Here is a 17949-nt window from a genome sequence, read left to right on the forward strand (position 1 = left end):
ATCTTGTTGCATCAGTCCTGCTCTGGGAAGGTCCATATTCTTTTATACATGTATTGTGATTTAGTCATCAGCTCATTTGGTTCAGCTGACCTGGGTTCTGAATCCTGGTAAGTACACTCCATCGCAAGACAGTTGCTGTGTTTGTTTCTCTGTAGCTTAGATCCTAAATGCGCATAGTGAATGCAGTTACATTGTGCTATATTGTGACACTGACGGTTGGTCTTTTTTATAGTTTGGATGCATGTGTATTTGTTGCACTAGTACAATAATGTCAGTCATACTAAGCAATCCATTTAATTGCTGCAGTTTTAAATGTAAATATCCCATATTTAGTTCTGTAAACTGCTTAAATGTGCATTTGTGAAATCGAAAAGAATTGGGAAGGACAGACTGTAGACTACTTAGATGAAGAAATTCAACGAATTAACTACTTGTTTATATAATGAACCACCTGTTGGCTTCTGGTCAATGTTGTCAACACATCTGAGAGGCAAATACTGTTCATTAAATTCTTGAGGAATGATTATTCCCTTGTGTGTGATAAATAATACATCTCTGAGAACGTGTCATCAACACTTTCTGCTGTGCATGCACATTTGTTTTGACCAAAGTTAAAATAGTGAGCAACTAGGGAAAGGAAGGATAAAACTGGGTATGGTTTATGACATGCATTTTTTACTGCAAACAAACTGAAGATCAGGTAAGTTGTGTATGTTTAGGCATTGTCTGTTTTTTCTTAAGCTCTAGCTGCCAAGTTTGATATGACTGTCGTTTGTAAAGTTACAAAGTCAAAGAAAGTCAAGAATTAAGTGCATTATTGTTATTTAGCCAGTCATAACAGAAAAAAATGGGAGTTCATTTTTCAAAGTCATATTTTCATCATGTTATTTGTTTATAGATGTCACAGTTTAAAACTAAATATTTAATTAGCAAGCTATATATTTAGTTTATGCCAAACATTTAGTTAGCAAGCTAAAAAAAATATGGCTTTGAAAAATTAATCTCCATTTTTTTCTCTTATGACGGGCTAGATAACAATAATACAATTACTGCTGTCAATACTTGACTGTGTAACTTTACAAACTGCAGGCTATAGTTTTTGCACTGATGCAGGCATGTCGGCATTTATTACAGATTGGTTGTATTGCAGTATGAAGCTCCTGTGATTTTGTATGGACTGTTTATGTTCTCCCATCAGGTCCAGTTGTCTCTGGGCCTTTCCGATTTCCTCCAACAATATGAAAATATGCATATTAGGTTATGGGCGTTTGCTTTCATGGTTAGTTTGTCCTGTATGTCTGTTTGTTGTGAAGGACTTCCCACCTATCCAAAGAGGGTGTCCCTCCTCTAGCCCAACGACTGCTAAAAATAGACAGCTGCCCCCCACAACCCAGCAGGGACAAGTGAGTACAGATAATGGATGGATGGATTCCTGATGCCATGGCATGTCGAATAACTAGGGTGATGTATTTATATATACATGTTTTGTTGACTTCTCTTACAAAGTTTGATTGTTTGTCGCCATTAAAATCAGGAATGTAAAGATAAAGTCCTGCAGGCCTCCCTAAACTAGTGGTCAAACCTCTGCACCTGTATGCAAGTGGTAACTTTTGCACTCAACTGTTGGAGCTGCTTGTTTAGAAGCAATCTTCTTTTTTTTGCATTACTTGTTAATCCTCCTGTGTGCAAGTCTTTACTTATGCAACCCTGATCAACAGGGGTTTGTTTATGTTACTTATTTCTTTGTGAAGTAGAAAACCCTACATATGTATTAGCTTCCCTACCAGAAAGGTGAGAAAAAAAAATACTTTTATTACTGTAATACAATGTAGGATTTCAGAACTTGGGACATATCTTATAAGGGTGAAAAAACAAACAAACAAAATGGTGTAGTCCCACAATACCTGGAGAAACTGTGGCTTCTCCCTTGGAGTCACACAACATAGCTACTAGGTTAATTGGTTTCTCTAAATTCTTCTTTTGATTGATTGCAAGTATGTGCATGTTTATTTGTCATGTGAATCTGTGTGTTGCCTTTTGATAGGCTGGTGCCAACCTTGCATATTAGGCTGGCACAAATGTGGACGGATGTTCCCCTAGAGAATAAATGCATTATATTGCCAAAATATCCAGTTATCTGCAGTCACAGGATACAGTGACATTCAAATCTTAATCCAAGAGGAGTAAAGTAATGAAAATGTATCTTTTGCTATTTTTCCAGAAACACATTTACAATCCATATCTTGTATCTTTTTTGTTGAAAATTCATACTTGGCTTGTGCTTAATGATGTTTCCGTCCATTCATTCATCCAGCCATCCATGGTAATGTTAATGTAAATGGTTAAAAAGGTTTGTATTTTTCTCCTGCTTTTATTAGTTACTGCTTTATTGTGAAATAACATTATAAAATTCATTAAAACAAAGTTTTTCACCTCTCATTTTTGCAGGGCTTCCTCTTTTCTCTGCCTGAGGTGCTTATTATTTTCACCATGTTGCACTTCCTGTGGAATTGAAAAATTATGAAGTATGAGTGAATTGTTATAGTTTACAAATGGCAGGATGAATGTGCAATACCATATTTCAGAAGGATCATGGATTCTCCAGAGTTCTTCTGCGCTGTGACCAAAGCATGGTGGGATCATTAAAAGGTTCCTTCCTAAATCAACAAAAAGAAAAATCATTACATCTCCAAAACAAGGCTGTTGAGACAGATAATTTAATATTCAGTGTTGGCAACAGGTCGTGATACCATGTAATGTTAATGATGAGGATGGTGGTGATGATAATGATAGAGAGGCTGGTAACATAAGCAGCACATTTGCACCTCTGCAACCTGAGGCTCCCTCTGGTGTTTATAAGGAGCCAGTGACCCCAGCCGTCGACATGGCTAAGCACTCACACGTGATAGTAGTTAACACCAGCAGGGTCTGATAGCACATGAACTTAATGTGGTGGTGCAGAGAAATCTCCAAACAGAAACAAATTTAAAAACAGCAAACACAACATGCAAAGTTTGTTGTGTTGTAAAAACTAATTTTTTGTGAACTTCCTAAGAATCTGAAAATAGTTTTAGTCTTACGATAAAGATGAACTTCATCCACTAAGTGATGCCATTAGCTTTTAAAAGGAAACTTCTCACCATCTCTAATCATATTTATCATATACAAGACATTCAAGTAACAAGATATACATTCAAACTCACATATTGTCTGGATAGATGCTACCTTTACGTGGAGGTCTCCACCCATATTCGGGCACAGATTTTTAAAAGCATGCATTAAAAGATATAATTTACAAAGGTTGTAAACAAAGAAAAAAAAAAAAACAAGTTTGTTTGAAAGTTGCAAAAATAAAAAGATAAATATGTTCAGAAGCCAGTCAGGACTGTGACTCAGAACCTGGCTCTAAAGTTGCACAAGTTAAAAACAACACACATGGATGTTGAAAAGATTTGGTAAAAGTTTAATCTTCTTTAGGTACAATTCAAATTGTTCAAACATGCAACTTTAAGGTAATTTTCATATTCATGTGCATCTCCACCTCTTCAAGTCTTAACTTCACATCTCAAACCTCCAGTACTACAGAAAGTGCAATAATAAATACAGATTACAGACAAAATTTCCTAACAAATGTCACTTAAATGGACCAAAAAGTACTTACAAATTTGAAAAACGATGCTGCTTTTTGTGCAAGTGTATATCCGTGCTCTTTGTTCCCACTCAATAGACTGGAATGTTACTCAGGACTCACCTTGGTTTGTTATCCTGATCCCAGCTGTTGCTCTTTGGCAAACACAGAAGCTGACACACCTACATAAAACACAATATGTCCCTTGAGCATGTGGTATTTTCCTTGAGCATCCACACAACCTAGGTGCTATATTTGAAATCTTTCCTTATAAGACAGAAGACTTCAATGTCATTTATCTTCACTGAATACAGAGGTCTATAATATCTTCTAGGTAACCACTTTAGAATTTCTTTTCATTTTAACAATGTAACTTGATAATCTTTCCAGGCAAACAGTGCCTACAAGCTCCTTAACCCACATTTACAAAACTTGCCACCTATGTCGGAAGTCTCTGGTAAAAAATTGTTGGTTTTTAGTAGATTCTTCGTCAAGCAAAACAAACAATAGAGATTAATGTTTTCAACATGTTTTGATACAAACATCTGTCATTGTGGGGTCATTTATAAAATCACAAGGAAGAATAGCAGTAATCCATCCCTCTCCTGCTCTACATTTAGCGATTGTCTCAGCCTCCCTTGTGTATCCCTTCAGAAGAAGAATAAGAGCAGCTGTTGGCACTGTTGTGTAAAGTAATCCCTTTGGCAATCCCTACTTTTCTTCAAAGCCCAGTGGCACTCATTTTATTTTTTTATCATTTCTGACCTGTAAGGACTCTGAAACTTGATATTGATGACTTTTTAAAGCCTCACAGAAAAATAGCAGAGGACAGCTTTTGTGCCAGAGGACATTGAAAAGATGTTTTAGTCACACCTTTGGCATTTCTGCAATTCTGATTCAACTTCACATGACTTTAACCAACATCTGTAAGTTTATTCATATACATGGTTTGACACAGAAAGAGTAAACTTGCACATTGCATGATATACAACCTAAATAAGCGCACCATTTAAAAAAAAATGATTTTCTCACAGCATTTCTTGACAAGAGTCAGAGGAAACAAAACTTGAATCAGATATGTGACTTATAGGGATTTCTCAGGAATCCCATAGGCAAAAACAAATGTATTCTTTTTATTGGGGCGTTTATGGATATCTATCTATTGTCTGGGATGAATGGCATGCAACGACCATAAACCCTTTTGGCACAATAGATACAGGCACTTCTGCAAAAGTGTAATGACAGGCGACATGACCAAATACAGCAACAAACATGTGACAGACTCCCATCAGGCAATATAAAAGGAGCAGCAAACAGGACCCTTGAGAGCCTCTCTGCAAAGGTAAGTTACTCAAGATATTACTACATTATTTAATAACAAATCTGACTTTAAAAATGGTACAATTTATATAAAAGCTTAGGTCAATTAAAATTTGACCGCTTCTTATTTTAAAAGTAAATACTACAAACTCAACAAGTAGCATCAATAAATATAATTCATCTGTCTTGTTTTTAGACCTCTGTTTTAACATCTACTACAACAGTTTCTGCTCAACTGGTGTACTGCAAGGTATGAAGCTAAGATTTACACATTTTGACCACTTGTGTGACCCTTATATTTTTAATAATGGTGAGATAAAATGTATATACGTATACATTTCTTTATTTTTGGGGGAGTGGATTAATTTTTATTAAATGTATTTCCTTGGACATGTTTTTGGGTTATGTTTTTACAGCGGAACCATGAGTGGGGATGCGGAGATGGAGTGTTTTGGCCAGGCGGCCATATACCTCCGCAAGCCAGAAAAAGAGCGTCTTGAAGCTCAGAACATTCCCTTTGATGCCAAATCAGCATACTTTGTGTCTGAGCCCTCTGAGATGTACTTGAAGGGGAAACTGGTAAAGAGAGAGGGTGGCAAAGCCACCGTGGAGACTCTCACTGGGAAGGTGAGGATGCAGCACCGAAGATAAAAACAACTCCTTCACTTTCCATCCGCTTGTCCGATATGTTTTATTTATTTATTTTTTTTATCTTTGAAAGAATTTATTTGAACTTGAGTAACAAAAAAAAAGTATATTTACCTGAATTGGTTGATCATCAGACTAAGATTTTTTTTAGATTTTAAGTGGCTGCCGGTTGTATGCACACCCTGGGTCCAGCTTTAAATAGCTCAGATGAATTGTTTGCCTTAATGTCCGAATCGCTCTTTGTTAGACTTTGGTGAAGGTGGCAAAGAAAGGATCAATTATGTACTAAATACAGTCATTACACTACAAGTGACAAAGAAGGGTCAAAAATAAATTCTTCAATCTTTTAATCAAATCTGAAACTTCTTCATAAAGTCTGAAATTGGTAAATATTTTACCCAACTACTCCCTAAACTAGTTATGAGGTAAAACAAGATTTTACAGTGGGTTGATGTCAAAGAGTTGATCATTCTTTTCCATGCTGAAATATTGAAAGGGGTAATCACAGAAAAAAGACACAAACACATTTAGATTTAAATATAGAGTAACCAGGCAGTCATTTTCTGATTCTGCCACACTGGACATGCAATCTGAAAATACATAAGCCAAGATCAAGCTGTTCTGGCCTACTAAACATTGACTTGGTTGAACAAACACACCTTTTTTGTTAGGCGTTTTACAAGAATAACATTGTTTACTGGACTATGCATTAATTTATGAGCGATGCCAACTAGAGTCCTAAAGGAAAGCGACCTGGCATTTTCCAAAATGCTCCACTTCGGATTGCCATTAAGGTTAATGAGAAGTACAAGCCAAAAATTTAGTAGAGCTCAGTAAACACAGCTATTCTGTCTACGTTTGTGTTTGTTGAACACTACATCAGAGTATCACCGTGAAGGAAGATGAAATCTTCCCCATGAACCCTCCAAAGTTCGACAAGATTGAGGACATGGCCATGATGACCCACCTCAACGAACCCGCTGTGCTGTATAACCTCAAAGAGCGATATGCAGCATGGATGATCTACGTAAGTTTTCGTAGAAGAAACAGACAGTGATTTCAAGAAAACATGCATCATGAATGATCCTCTGTGACCCCGCAGACCTACTCTGGGTTGTTCTGCGTCACTGTGAACCCCTACAAGTGGCTGCCAGTGTACGATGCAATGGTTGTTGCAGCATACAGGGGGAAGAAGAGAATTGAGGCTCCTCCCCACATTTTCTCCATCTCTGATAATGCCTATCAGTTCATGCTCCAAGGTACCACACTTTCTATAATCAATACATAAATACAACAGTCTCACCTCAAACATCCACATCTGACATTTGTGCATCATTTTCCATCTTACAGACAGAGAAAACCAGTCTATCCTGATCACGTAAGTGCCAAGTATTTTGAGGTATTTTCATTATTAACTGCATCACTATTTTTCTAATTAAAATGTGCATCTTCAAACCAGTGGAGAATCTGGTGCAGGAAAGACTGTGAACACCAAACGTGTCATCCAGTACTTTGCGACAATCGCAGTAGCTGGTGGAAAGAAATCTGAGCCAGTTCCTGGAAAAATGCAGGTCAGTGACATTGCAAAACAAAATGATACAAATACACAAACAATGAACTGTTCAGCTAATGAGATGAATGTCGCCTCCAGGGATCACTGGAAGATCAGATCATTGCAGCCAACCCACTGTTGGAGGCTTATGGAAATGCCAAGACTGTGAGGAATGACAACTCTTCCCGTTTTGTGAGTTCAACTTGAAACTCCGTCTTATTACTTTGGTGACAGCAATTGGTGTCAGCGTTTTAAATAAAACACTTTCCTGTTTCCACACAGGGAAAATTCATCAGAATCCACTTTGGCTCAACTGGAAAGCTGGCTTCAGCTGATATTGAAACATGTAAAACTTTCTATTTAAGTTTTTTTTACACTTTTAATTTATAGTTAAAAATATTTATTTTTTAAATTGATAATGTGAATCCACACAGATCTGCTGGAGAAATCTCGAGTGACATTCCAGCTGTCTGCTGAGAGGAGCTACCACATCTTCTATCAGCTCACAACGGGCCACAAACCCGAGCTAATAGGTTAGAAACAAATGAATACTGCAGTTATTCCACAAGTTAACAATATCTTACCACAAGCTATTTGAATAAGTTTCATAATTAGTTTAGATATTTACGGAGATTTACTTTGTTTTTTTAGAGGCTCTCCTGATTACCACTAATCCCTACGACTATCCCATGGTCAGTCAGGGTGAAATCAGTGTGAAGAGTATCGATGACATTGAAGAATTCATTGCCACTGATGTAAGACATTTTCAAATATATTTCATTATAGCTGCCTGGGGTTCGGTGATACGGCAAAGGCATATTTTCTTCTAATATTTCATATTTTCTTCTAAATGACAATTGGTCTGGAACCGTTTTGCTAAACTCGATGAACAAAAATAGACAATGTCTCTCTCTCTGTTTTGACAGACTGTCAACAGGTTCTTAATCTTCAAGCTTTAAAGCTGCCTTATCGCTTTCCTGTGTAGCCAATATATCCTTTAACATTATACTCAGTGCTACAAACTTCTTTTTAAACCTAATTTTTCACAGACTGCCATCGACATCCTGGGTTTCACTGCAGAAGAGAAAGCTAACATTTACAAGCTAACGGGAGCTGTGATGCATCATGGAAACATGAAGTTCAAGCAGAAGCAGCGGGAAGAGCAGGCTGAACCTGATGGCACCGAGGGTATAAAACAAACAATGAAGTTTCAATGTCTTCCAGATTTTGTTTCGAAGAAGGGCTGAGATTTTTTTTTTTCTTTTAGTGGCCGATAAAATCGCCTACCTCATGGGTCTGAACTCTGCTGATTTGCTCAAAGCTTTGTGTTACCCCCGAGTGAAGGTCGGGAATGAGTTTGTGACCAAAGGTCAAACTGTTCCCCAGGTGATCAATTCAGACCATCTACAAATTAATGATTGCCAAAGTTTGATAAGTTGATCTAAGTTAATGTGATGCATATTATGCCTAAATTCAGGTCAACAATGCAGTGAGTGCTCTCTGCAAGTCTGTCTATGAGAAGATGTTCTTGTGGATGGTCGTCAGAATCAACGAGATGTTGGACACCAGGCAGCCAAGGAGCTTCTTCATCGGTGTCTTGGACATCGCTGGTTTTGAAATCTTTGATGTCAGTAATATTGGGATTAACCTTTAAATCAGTGAACCAGCACGGTAAACATCTAACAGAGTCTGTCTTCCAACAGTTTAACAGCTTGGAACAGTTGTGCATCAACTTCACCAATGAAAAACTGCAACAGTTCTTCAACCATCACATGTTCGTCCTGGAGCAAGAAGAGTACAAGAAGGAGGGAATTGAATGGGAGTTCATTGACTTTGGCATGGACTTGGCTGCGTGCATTGAGCTCATTGAGAAGGTCAGCAACAAGCTCAGACACTTACTGACCAACACAGAGAATCATTTTGATGCCTCAAGATGTCTTGATTTTAATTGCATGTTTCCATCCTGACAGCCTCTAGGCATCTTCTCCATGCTTGAAGAGGAGTGTATTGTTCCCAAGGCAACAGACATGACCTTCAAGAGCAAACTGTATGACCAACATCTGGGAAAAAGTGCTCCCTTCCAGAAACCAAAACCAGTCAAAGGCAAACCTGAGGCTCATTTCTCTTTGGTGCACTATGCTGGCACTGTGGACTACAATGTTGTTGGCTGGCTGGAAAAGAACAAGGATCCTCTGAATGACACTGTAGTCCAGCTTTACCAGAAGTCTTCTTGCAAGCTTCTGGCTCACCTGTATGCATCTCATGCGGCGGCAGATGGTAAGAAATATATTCTTAGGTAACTCTGTTGAGTTTGTTGTGTTTAAAGCAACCACATAATAGTTTCATGAAGTATAAGAAATCATCTAATTTCACCATATTAAACCTACTATATTTTTTATATGTTACAGCTGAGGGTGGTGGTGGAAAAAAAGGTGGCAAGAAGAAGGGTGGGTCGTTTCAGACGGTGTCAGCTTTGTTCAGGGTAAAACTTACTATACTACATGTTGCTACAACTTGCAATTAAAATGTTGATAAGCAATGAAATATCAATTTAAAATATACACATTTGGATTTCAACATTTTCCAGGAGAATTTGGGCAAGCTGATGACCAACTTGAGGAGCACTCATCCACATTTTGTGCGCTGCTTGATTCCAAATGAATCAAAGACTCCTGGTGAGCTCAATCCCCATTTGGAGTTTGACATAATCCAAACATGTGAGACAGAGGATGAGACTAATTTTATGTGCATTTCAGGTCTGATGGAGAACCATCTGGTCATCCACCAGCTGAGGTGTAATGGCGTGCTGGAGGGTATCAGGATCTGCAGGAAAGGTTTCCCCAGCAGGATCCTCTATGGTGACTTCAAGCAGAGGTGACTATTGGATTTACAAATTCATCGCATAATTTACAGATAAATAACAACAATATTTCTACCTTTTATCAGATACAAAGTGTTGAATGCCAGTGTCATCCCTGAAGGACAGTTCATTGACAACAAGAAGGCTTCTGAGAAACTCTTGGGCTCTATTGATGTTGATCACACTCAGTACAAGTTTGGACACACCAAGGTAAACTTGGACTCATCTGAATTTATGTCTAATTGGCCAATTCAGGACAACAACTCTAATTCATTGAAAAACAACTCTGTTATATTATCTGATTCAGAAAAGTCCAGCACAACTGAATGCTGTGAGTTATTGTTCTGCAAGAAAAAAAATAGTTATAAGCATCAAACAATACTTCACAACAAACGTTGGTGCAAGAAGGAAGTAGTGTTGCTTTTCTGGGATTGTAATGTGTTAATGTCATTTCAGGTGTTTTTCAAAGCTGGTCTGCTTGGTCTCTTAGAGGAGATGCGAGATGAAAAACTTGCAATCTTGGTCACAATGACTCAGGCTCTCTGTAGAGGATTCCTCATGAGGCGCGAATTTGTCAAGATGATGGAGAGGCGGTAATTATCTATTTCTTTGCAGAGCATTTCAAGATTTTTAAAAGGCCTAATTCAAGACTTGAGGTAAATATCTGTTTTAATTCTTCAGAGATGCCATTTTCACCATCCAGTACAACATCCGTGCATTCATGAACGTCAAAACTTGGCCATGGATGAAGCTGTACTTCAAGATCAAACCTCTGCTGAAGAGTGCAGAGACGGAGAAGGAGATGGCCCAAATGAAAGAAGACTTTGCCAAGACCAAAGAAGACCTGACAAAGGCTTTGGCTAAGAAGAAAGAACTGGAGGAGAAGATGGTTTCTCTTCTTCAGGAGAAGAATGATTTATTATTACAAGTACAGTCTGTAAGTGTCATTATTTCCCTAGGTTTGCCTAATAATGATCACATATTCATCCACTAATTTGATTAACTAAACGACTCTTGTTGGCTTTTAGGAAGGTGAAAACCTGGCTGATGCGGAGGAAAGATGCGAGCAACTAATTAAAGCAAAAATCCAGCTTGAAGCCAAACTCAAAGAGACCAACGAGAGACTGGAGGATGAGGAAGAGATCAATGCTGAGCTGACAGCAAAGAAGAGAAAACTCGAGGACGAATGCTCTGAGTTGAAGAAGGACATCGATGACTTGGAGCTGACTCTGGCCAAAGTGGAAAAGGAGAAACATGCCACGGAAAACAAGGTTTGAGTTTATGAATCACATTCCTGTTAAATGCAATTTGACCAAATTACTAAAGCAATTTATTTGTCAGTGCAGGTTAAAAACCTGGTTGAGGAAATGGCTTCTCAAGATGAGACCATTGCTAAACTGACAAAGGAGAAAAAAGCCCTCCAAGAGGCCCATCAGCAGACCCTGGATGATCTGCAGGCAGAGGAAGACAAAGTCAACACTCTGACCAAAGCCAAGACAAAACTGGAGCAGCAAGTGGATGATGTAAGCATCAGTGCTTTGTCTGAGTCAACAACAGTTCTGTTTTTTTAAATACATGTGATCACTGACTTCTGATTCTCTCTTTGCACCAGCTTGAAGGTTCCCTGGAGCAGGAAAAGAAACTCCGTATGGATCTTGAGCGAGCCAAGAGGAAGCTGGAAGGAGATCTGAAACTGGCTCAGGAAACCATAATGGATCTGGAGAATGACAAGCAGCAGTCTGAAGAGAAGATTAAGAAGTCAGTAAATCTGAATTAGTTAATATTTGGTTTAATACTTTGTGTACTTCAAAGACGATCAAAAGCCAGTGAACCCAACAACCTAAAGAAACAAAATTTTCCCTCAGTTGCAAGACAACTGATGCTATCAGAAGTTGTATGAATTCAAAGTTCTACCTTAGAGTAACATATTGCTTAACGCAAAACAATAACTTTTCAACATAAACCCCCCTAAATATTATATGTCTATATTGTTTGCATTTTTGTCTTTTTGCAGGAAAGACTTTGAAACAAGTCAGCTTCTCAGCAAAATTGAGGATGAGCAAGTGCTTGGTGTTCAGCTTCAGAAGAAGATAAAAGAACTTCAGGTTGCTTTAAAATGTCTTTTTTTAACCTAGCTTTGATTAATTCATTGTTCTTTTATTACACTCAGCCCTAAGTGACGCTTTTGTGATTCTTTGAAAATCTGCAAGGCCCGAATTGAGGAGCTAGAAGAGGAGATTGAGGCTGAGCGAGCTGCTCGGGCAAAAGTGGAGAAGCAGAGGGCCGATCTCTCCAGGGAACTTGAGGAGATCAGCGAGAGGCTTGAGGAAGCTGGTGGAGCGACTGCTGTTCAGATCGAGATGAACAAGAAGCGTGAGGCTGAGTTTCAGAAGCTGCGCCGTGACCTTGAAGAGGCCACCCTGCAGCATGAGGCCACGGCCGCATCTCTCCGTAAGAAGCAGGCCGACAGCGTGGCGGAGCTGGGAGAGCAGATCGATAACCTCCAGAGAGTCAAACAGAAGCTGGAGAAAGAGAAAAGTGAATACAAGATGGAGATCGACGACCTCTCAAGCAACATGGAGTCCATTGCAAAAGCAAAGGTTGGTTACAGTAGAACTGAAAAACTCCACTTGTAAAGATGAACTTTGAGTCAACGCACCTTTTTCTAATTAAGGGGAACCTTGAGAAAATGTGTCGCAGTCTTGAGGATCAACTGAGTGAAGTGAAAACAAAGAATGAAGAAAATATGCGACAACTGAATGACATCGGTTTACAGAGGGCAAGACTGCAAACAGAGAATGGTAAAACTTTTGACCAATATTTTGGTATTTGCAACTTTCTCACAACAGATATTTTTGTTGACATGTTAGTTTGTTTCACTTAATTAGGTGAAATCAGCCGACAGCTGGAGGAGAAAGATGCCTTGATCTCTCAGCTGACGAGGAGCAAGCAGGCTTTCACTCAGCAGATTGAAGAATTTAAGAGGCGTATTGAAGAAGAAGTTAAAGTATGCACCGTCAAACTGCAATTTTTTAACTAATTAACAGATGAACGCAAACACCTCTCACTCTTTTCAGGCCAAGAATGCTCTGGCTCATGCGGTCCAGTCATCTCGTCATGACTGTGATCTGCTCAGAGAGCAGTATGAAGAGGAGCAGGAGGCCAAAGCCGAGCTGCAGCGCGCTATGTCCAAGGCTAACAGCGAGGTGGCTCAGTGGAGAACCAAGTATGAGACTGATGCCATTCAGCGCACTGAGGAGCTGGAAGAGGCCAAGTAAGTCTAACTTTTACTCTTACGATGCCGATTTGAAATTACAAAGGATTTCAAGATTTTTAAATCAAACATACTCTCCTGCAGGAAGAAGCTCGCTCAGCGTCTTCAGGATGCAGAGGAGTCCATTGAGGCTGTGAATGCAAAATGTGCCTCTCTGGAAAAGACCAAGCAGAGGCTGCAGGGTGAGGTGGAGGACCTGATGATCGACGTGGAGAGAGCCAATGCTCTGGCTGCAAATCTTGACAAGAAGCAGAGGAACTTTGACAAGGTTTTGTTGTTGTCTTTTTAGTCCTGTTCTTACTGAGGGACACAAAGTCAACAATGGGAAACAAATATTTGACCCGTTTGTGTTTTCAGGTTCTTGCAGAGTGGAAGCAGAAGTATGAGGAGAGCCAGGCTGAGCTGGAGGGAGCTCAGAAAGAGGCTCGCTCGATGAGTACTGAGCTGTTCAAAATGAAAAACTCTTATGAAGAAGCTCTGGACCATCTGGAGACTCTGAAGAGGGAGAATAAGAACCTGCAACGTAAGAACAACTTTACATTTTCAGTCAAGTAATGAAACTAGTGACAGTGCTTGAAATTGATAAAAGGTTCCAGATTTAAAAGGTGAACAGTATCTGAACAATCATGGAAATGCATTCATACGTTGTTCCACACCTTTGGCTCTGTTTTTAAACTTCGGTAATATTGTAGACCATTGTTTAGGAAATCCCAGAAAGTACCATGTAGTCAATATGTTCAGTGTTCAGCAAAAAAACTATTTTATTTGTTTTTTGTTTGCAGAGGAAATTTCTGATCTGACTGAGCAAATCAGTGAAACTGGAAAAACCATTCATGAACTAGAGAAATCAAAAAAGGTTGTAGAGACAGAGAAGACTGAACTTCAAACTTCCCTTGAAGAGGCAGAGGTATTGGTTTCACCCAACTAATTTCACAATACACTGTTTATTGGAGCTCATCGTTACTAACAGGCTAATTTCTTTTGTAAGGCCACCCTGGAGCATGAGGAGTCCAAGATTCTCCGTGTCCAGCTGGAACTTACCCAAGTCAAAAGTGAAATTGACAGAAAACTTGCAGAAAAGGATGAAGAGATCGAGCAGATCAAGAGGAACAGCCAGAGGGTGATGGAGTCCATGCAGAGTACTCTGGATGCTGAGGTCAGGAGCAGGAACGACGCCCTGAGAATCAAGAAGAAGATGGAGGGAGACCTCAATGAGATGGAGATACAGCTGAGCCACGCCAACCGGCAGGCGGCAGAAGCCCAGAAGCAACTGAGAAACGTTCAGGGACAGCTTAAGGTATTTGAACTTCACCAAGTGGAGAGGTTCTTGCCAAATATTAATCAGACTACACTGCTTATTTGTTTTTATTATTTTTAAGGATGCACAACTGCACCTTGACGAGGCTCTGAGAGGACAAGATGACATGAGAGAGCAGGTTGCGATGGTGGAGCGCAGGAACAACCTGATGGTTGCTGAGATTGAGGAGCTCAGAGCTGCTCTGGAGCAAACGGAGAGAAGCCGCAAAGTGGCTGAACAGGAGCTGGTGGATGCCAGTGAGCGTGTTACACTGCTGCACTCTCAGGTATTTGATAATCAAATCAGCATCTTCACATTACCAAACATACGATTATTGAACATCATTTTAACTATTGACTGTTTAGAATACCAGCCTTATCAACACCAAGAAGAAGCTGGAGGCTGACTTCATTCAGGTCCAAGGTGAGGTGGAGGATGCCATTCAGGAGGCAAGAAATGCTGAAGAAAAGGCAAAGAAGGCCATCACTGATGTGAGTCCTGCTGATTTTTGTCTATGCGAAAGTCAGCTTTCCATAACAGAACGTGAATGTTTCAACAAAACCGTCTCCTGAAAAATTCAGGCTGCCATGATGGCAGAAGAGCTGAAGAAGGAGCAGGACACCAGTGCTCATTTGGAGAGGATGAAGAAGAACCTGGAGGTCACAGTGAAGGACCTGCAGCACCGTCTGGATGAAGCTGAAAATCTGGCCATGAAGGGAGGAAAGAAGCAGCTCCAGAAACTGGAAGCTAGAGTATGTGAAAGGGGAACACTCCTCGTAGATCTCGCTCTTTTTTTCAGTTACAACAATGTATTTATGTGTTTACTATCATTTTACTTTTCTTTCATTAAGGTTCGTGAATTGGAGAGTGAGGTTGATGCTGAAGTGAGACGCAGCGCAGATGCTATCAAGGGAGTACGAAAGTACGAAAGAAGAGTGAAGGAGCTGACCTATCAGGTTAATAGCTGTGGCCACAACAAATATAACACACACAGAACATAAATTATAAAATAGTCTGAGAAACCTTTGATTTTGCACTGCAGACAGAGGAGGACAAGAAGAATATTGCTCGACTGCAGGATCTGGTGGACAAACTGCAGCTGAAAGTGAAATCCTACAAGCGACAGGCTGAGGAGGCTGTAAGCAAACTAAACTTATTTGTTTTAAAATATATTTAAGCATAGAGAAGTTGACTTTATGGTGCCTTGTTGAACAGGAGGAGCAGGCCAACGCTCATCTGACCAGATACAGGAAGGTGCAGCATGAGATGGAGGAGGCTCAGGAGCGCGCTGACATCGCAGAGTCCCAGGTCAACAAGCTGAGGGCCAAGAGTCGGGAGATTGGCAAAGTACAAAAGCAAATTTCCAGCATAACTCTCATTTATGTACCTTTTTGACTTTAAAACTGATGACTCGGTACTGAAGAGTATCACTGTTATCCTGCCATTTCAGGCCAAAGACTCAGAGGAGTGATGAAGAAAACGTGTCTCCATTATGTGGTATCAAGGAATCATACAATATGAGTGACTTGCTACACACCGACTTTAGTATGTCAGGCATGCATTAATATTGTCAAATCAATAAAAGTAGCGGAGTTTGATGAATTTTCTGTCTCTTTATGCCTCACTGACACAGAAAATTAAAAATACACAAAGCACATCAAACGCATGTAACTGCAAAGCTTTTACATTAGCATATGCTAACAGGTAATGTAAGATAATTATCAACCACTGGGGATAATTTGAAAGGGATTCTTATATAAAACTTTTTTTTAACTTTATATTGTCATTCCCTCATTAAAAACGTACCTGGAGTGTTGACTCTTTCATGCTGAGCTTCTGGCTCTACATAGCAACCCGGGCTCCACCTCCCCCACCCAACTCTACCAGATTAGCTGCAGGAGTAATTAGTAGACACCTGGTGGATCATGCATCAATGGACAGCTTGGAGAAGTATCGTTGTGATGACGTACCGAAGAAGGAGTGTGGGAAGAGGTAGAAGATTCTTAAAGAGACAGAGGCCAATTTCAGTAGATATGATCCAAAGTCACATTTCTTTTAATTATTATTTTAAGCATTTTATTACCTTTAGAACAGAAACCTGAAATTATAACTTCAGCTTCACCATTTAAAGAAAGCAGCAGCTGCAATGACTACTAGTACCCAATTCAAGCACACAGAGCAACTACTGTACTGACAGACTAACTTATTGCATCAGTGTCAAATAATTGTAACATGAGCCAGTTAGCTAACATCACCAATTAGGTTATTTTTCGTTTCCAAAACATCTTTGAATAGGAAACTTTTGCATTGATGCAAATACAAATAATGAAAATAGGCATAAGCAGATTTACTGTGCTCGCTAAACAAGGTTATACAGAATCACTATGTATTTGAGTTTGTCTGTCTGCAAAACTCACCAGACTATGAACGAACTGATCATTAGAACTACAGATCATTCAAAACCACCCATGCTATTCATTTTTGCTGCTATAATTTCTTGATTCTGTCTGTGAGTGACAAAATTATTGTCACCATTGCAATTATCAAAATAAAAATGTCAATTCAAGGACACAAAAAGTAAGCACATTATTTTTGGTCAAGATGTTTGGAACCATTATTGCTCTAACGGTGGTACACGGGCTCCCTCTAGTGGTCCTGTAGGGACAACTTAGTGTCACTTGGCAAATATTAACCTAAGAGAATTGAAAGGCAGCGCTTTTGTCCCACCGTGGGGTAATTCAGGTGTACCAGAAGCAAGAAATAGAAAAACTGGGAAAAAAAGAATAGGAGACTGTACAATAAAGTCAAATTTACAACATATAAAAAGTACAGTACAGATATTAAATGTATCATAAGGCCTAAAGAAAAATGAAAAAGAGAACGGTTACTTAAAACATCTACATAGAGTGTTAATTTTTGCATAGAAAGCTCCAAGAAACTATTTACAATAAATTAAATATATTGTGCAAATACAGCAGGAATGTGCAAAAAACACCAGGGATGTAAACACTGATTGAGTCTGTAGGGAGCAGTGATGGTTGTAGATCCTAAAATTACCATCGGTAAGACTCCTTTGTGCATCTAGAATGCATCAGTCTGTCACTAAAGAAACTCTCCAGTTCAGCAACAGCTTCATGCATGGGGTGCAAGACTTTATTTAACAGTCAGTGAGGCTATTTTAACCAGAGTTCTTCTGTCTCCCACCCCTTCCACTGCCAAGGGGTCGTCCTCGAGCTGGCCTTCCTGATTATCTAATCACTTCCTTTTAGCTGTAGATAAGTTGCTGCTCCTACAGAGATCAATACAGAAAATGGCCAATGACTCTACAGAATAAAAAAAGTGCCCCCTGCACTCAATAAAGTATTGACAA

The 17949-nt window shown here is 39.4% G+C and overlaps 1 protein-coding gene and 1 long non-coding RNA gene across 2 annotated transcripts; one reads left to right on the forward strand and one right to left on the reverse strand.

The window, feature by feature from the left end:
* Nucleotides 1-1972: 1972 nt before the first annotated feature.
* Nucleotides 1973-4444, reverse strand: LOC148159682 (uncharacterized). Its single transcript, XR_015762861.1, has 3 exons — nucleotides 3662-4444; nucleotides 2576-2657; nucleotides 1973-2502 (listed from the first exon to the last, which is right to left on the reverse strand). It is a non-coding gene; the product is annotated as an uncharacterized LOC148159682 (long non-coding RNA).
* A 694-nt stretch (nucleotides 4445-5138) lies between these two features.
* LOC106914938 (myosin heavy chain, fast skeletal muscle-like) lies at nucleotides 5139-16181 on the forward strand. Its single transcript, XM_014982162.2, has 40 exons — nucleotides 5139-5198; nucleotides 5365-5575; nucleotides 6480-6623; nucleotides 6699-6855; nucleotides 6947-6974; nucleotides 7056-7167; nucleotides 7248-7340; nucleotides 7431-7494; nucleotides 7583-7681; nucleotides 7800-7903; nucleotides 8198-8336; nucleotides 8416-8534; nucleotides 8626-8775; nucleotides 8852-9022; nucleotides 9119-9425; nucleotides 9557-9630; nucleotides 9736-9823; nucleotides 9905-10022; nucleotides 10095-10218; nucleotides 10465-10601; nucleotides 10690-10945; nucleotides 11037-11279; nucleotides 11355-11531; nucleotides 11621-11766; nucleotides 12023-12113; nucleotides 12219-12608; nucleotides 12683-12809; nucleotides 12897-13015; nucleotides 13086-13282; nucleotides 13367-13550; nucleotides 13640-13805; nucleotides 14065-14189; nucleotides 14271-14579; nucleotides 14662-14865; nucleotides 14945-15070; nucleotides 15161-15331; nucleotides 15431-15535; nucleotides 15622-15717; nucleotides 15795-15926; nucleotides 16030-16181. The coding sequence occupies exons 2-40, from the start codon at nucleotides 5372-5374 to the stop codon at nucleotides 16048-16050; spliced, it is 5817 nt and encodes a 1938-aa protein (XP_014837648.2). The 5' UTR covers nucleotides 5139-5198; nucleotides 5365-5371; the 3' UTR covers nucleotides 16051-16181.
* Nucleotides 16182-17949: the final 1768 nt, after the last annotated feature.

The sequence above is a fragment of the Poecilia mexicana genome, unplaced genomic scaffold (genome assembly GCF_051168715.1).
Source record: "Poecilia mexicana isolate PSO_F unplaced genomic scaffold, ASM5116871v1 scaffold_5, whole genome shotgun sequence".
NCBI classification, from domain to species: Eukaryota; Metazoa; Chordata; class Actinopteri; order Cyprinodontiformes; family Poeciliidae; genus Poecilia; species Poecilia mexicana.

Bases quoted from the DNA above. Each gene is read 5' to 3' on its own strand.
- LOC106914938 (XM_014982162.2), top strand. From the start codon at position 5,372: ATGAGTGGGGATGCGGAGATGGAGTGTTTTGGCCAGGCGGCCATATAC. The intron at 5,576-6,479 runs GTGAGGATGCAG...ACACTACATCAG, and splicing joins TGGAGACTCTCACTGGGAAG to AGTATCACCGTGAAGGAAGA. The intron at 11,767-12,022 runs GTCAGTAAATCT...GTCTTTTTGCAG, and splicing joins TCTGAAGAGAAGATTAAGAA to GAAAGACTTTGAAACAAGTC.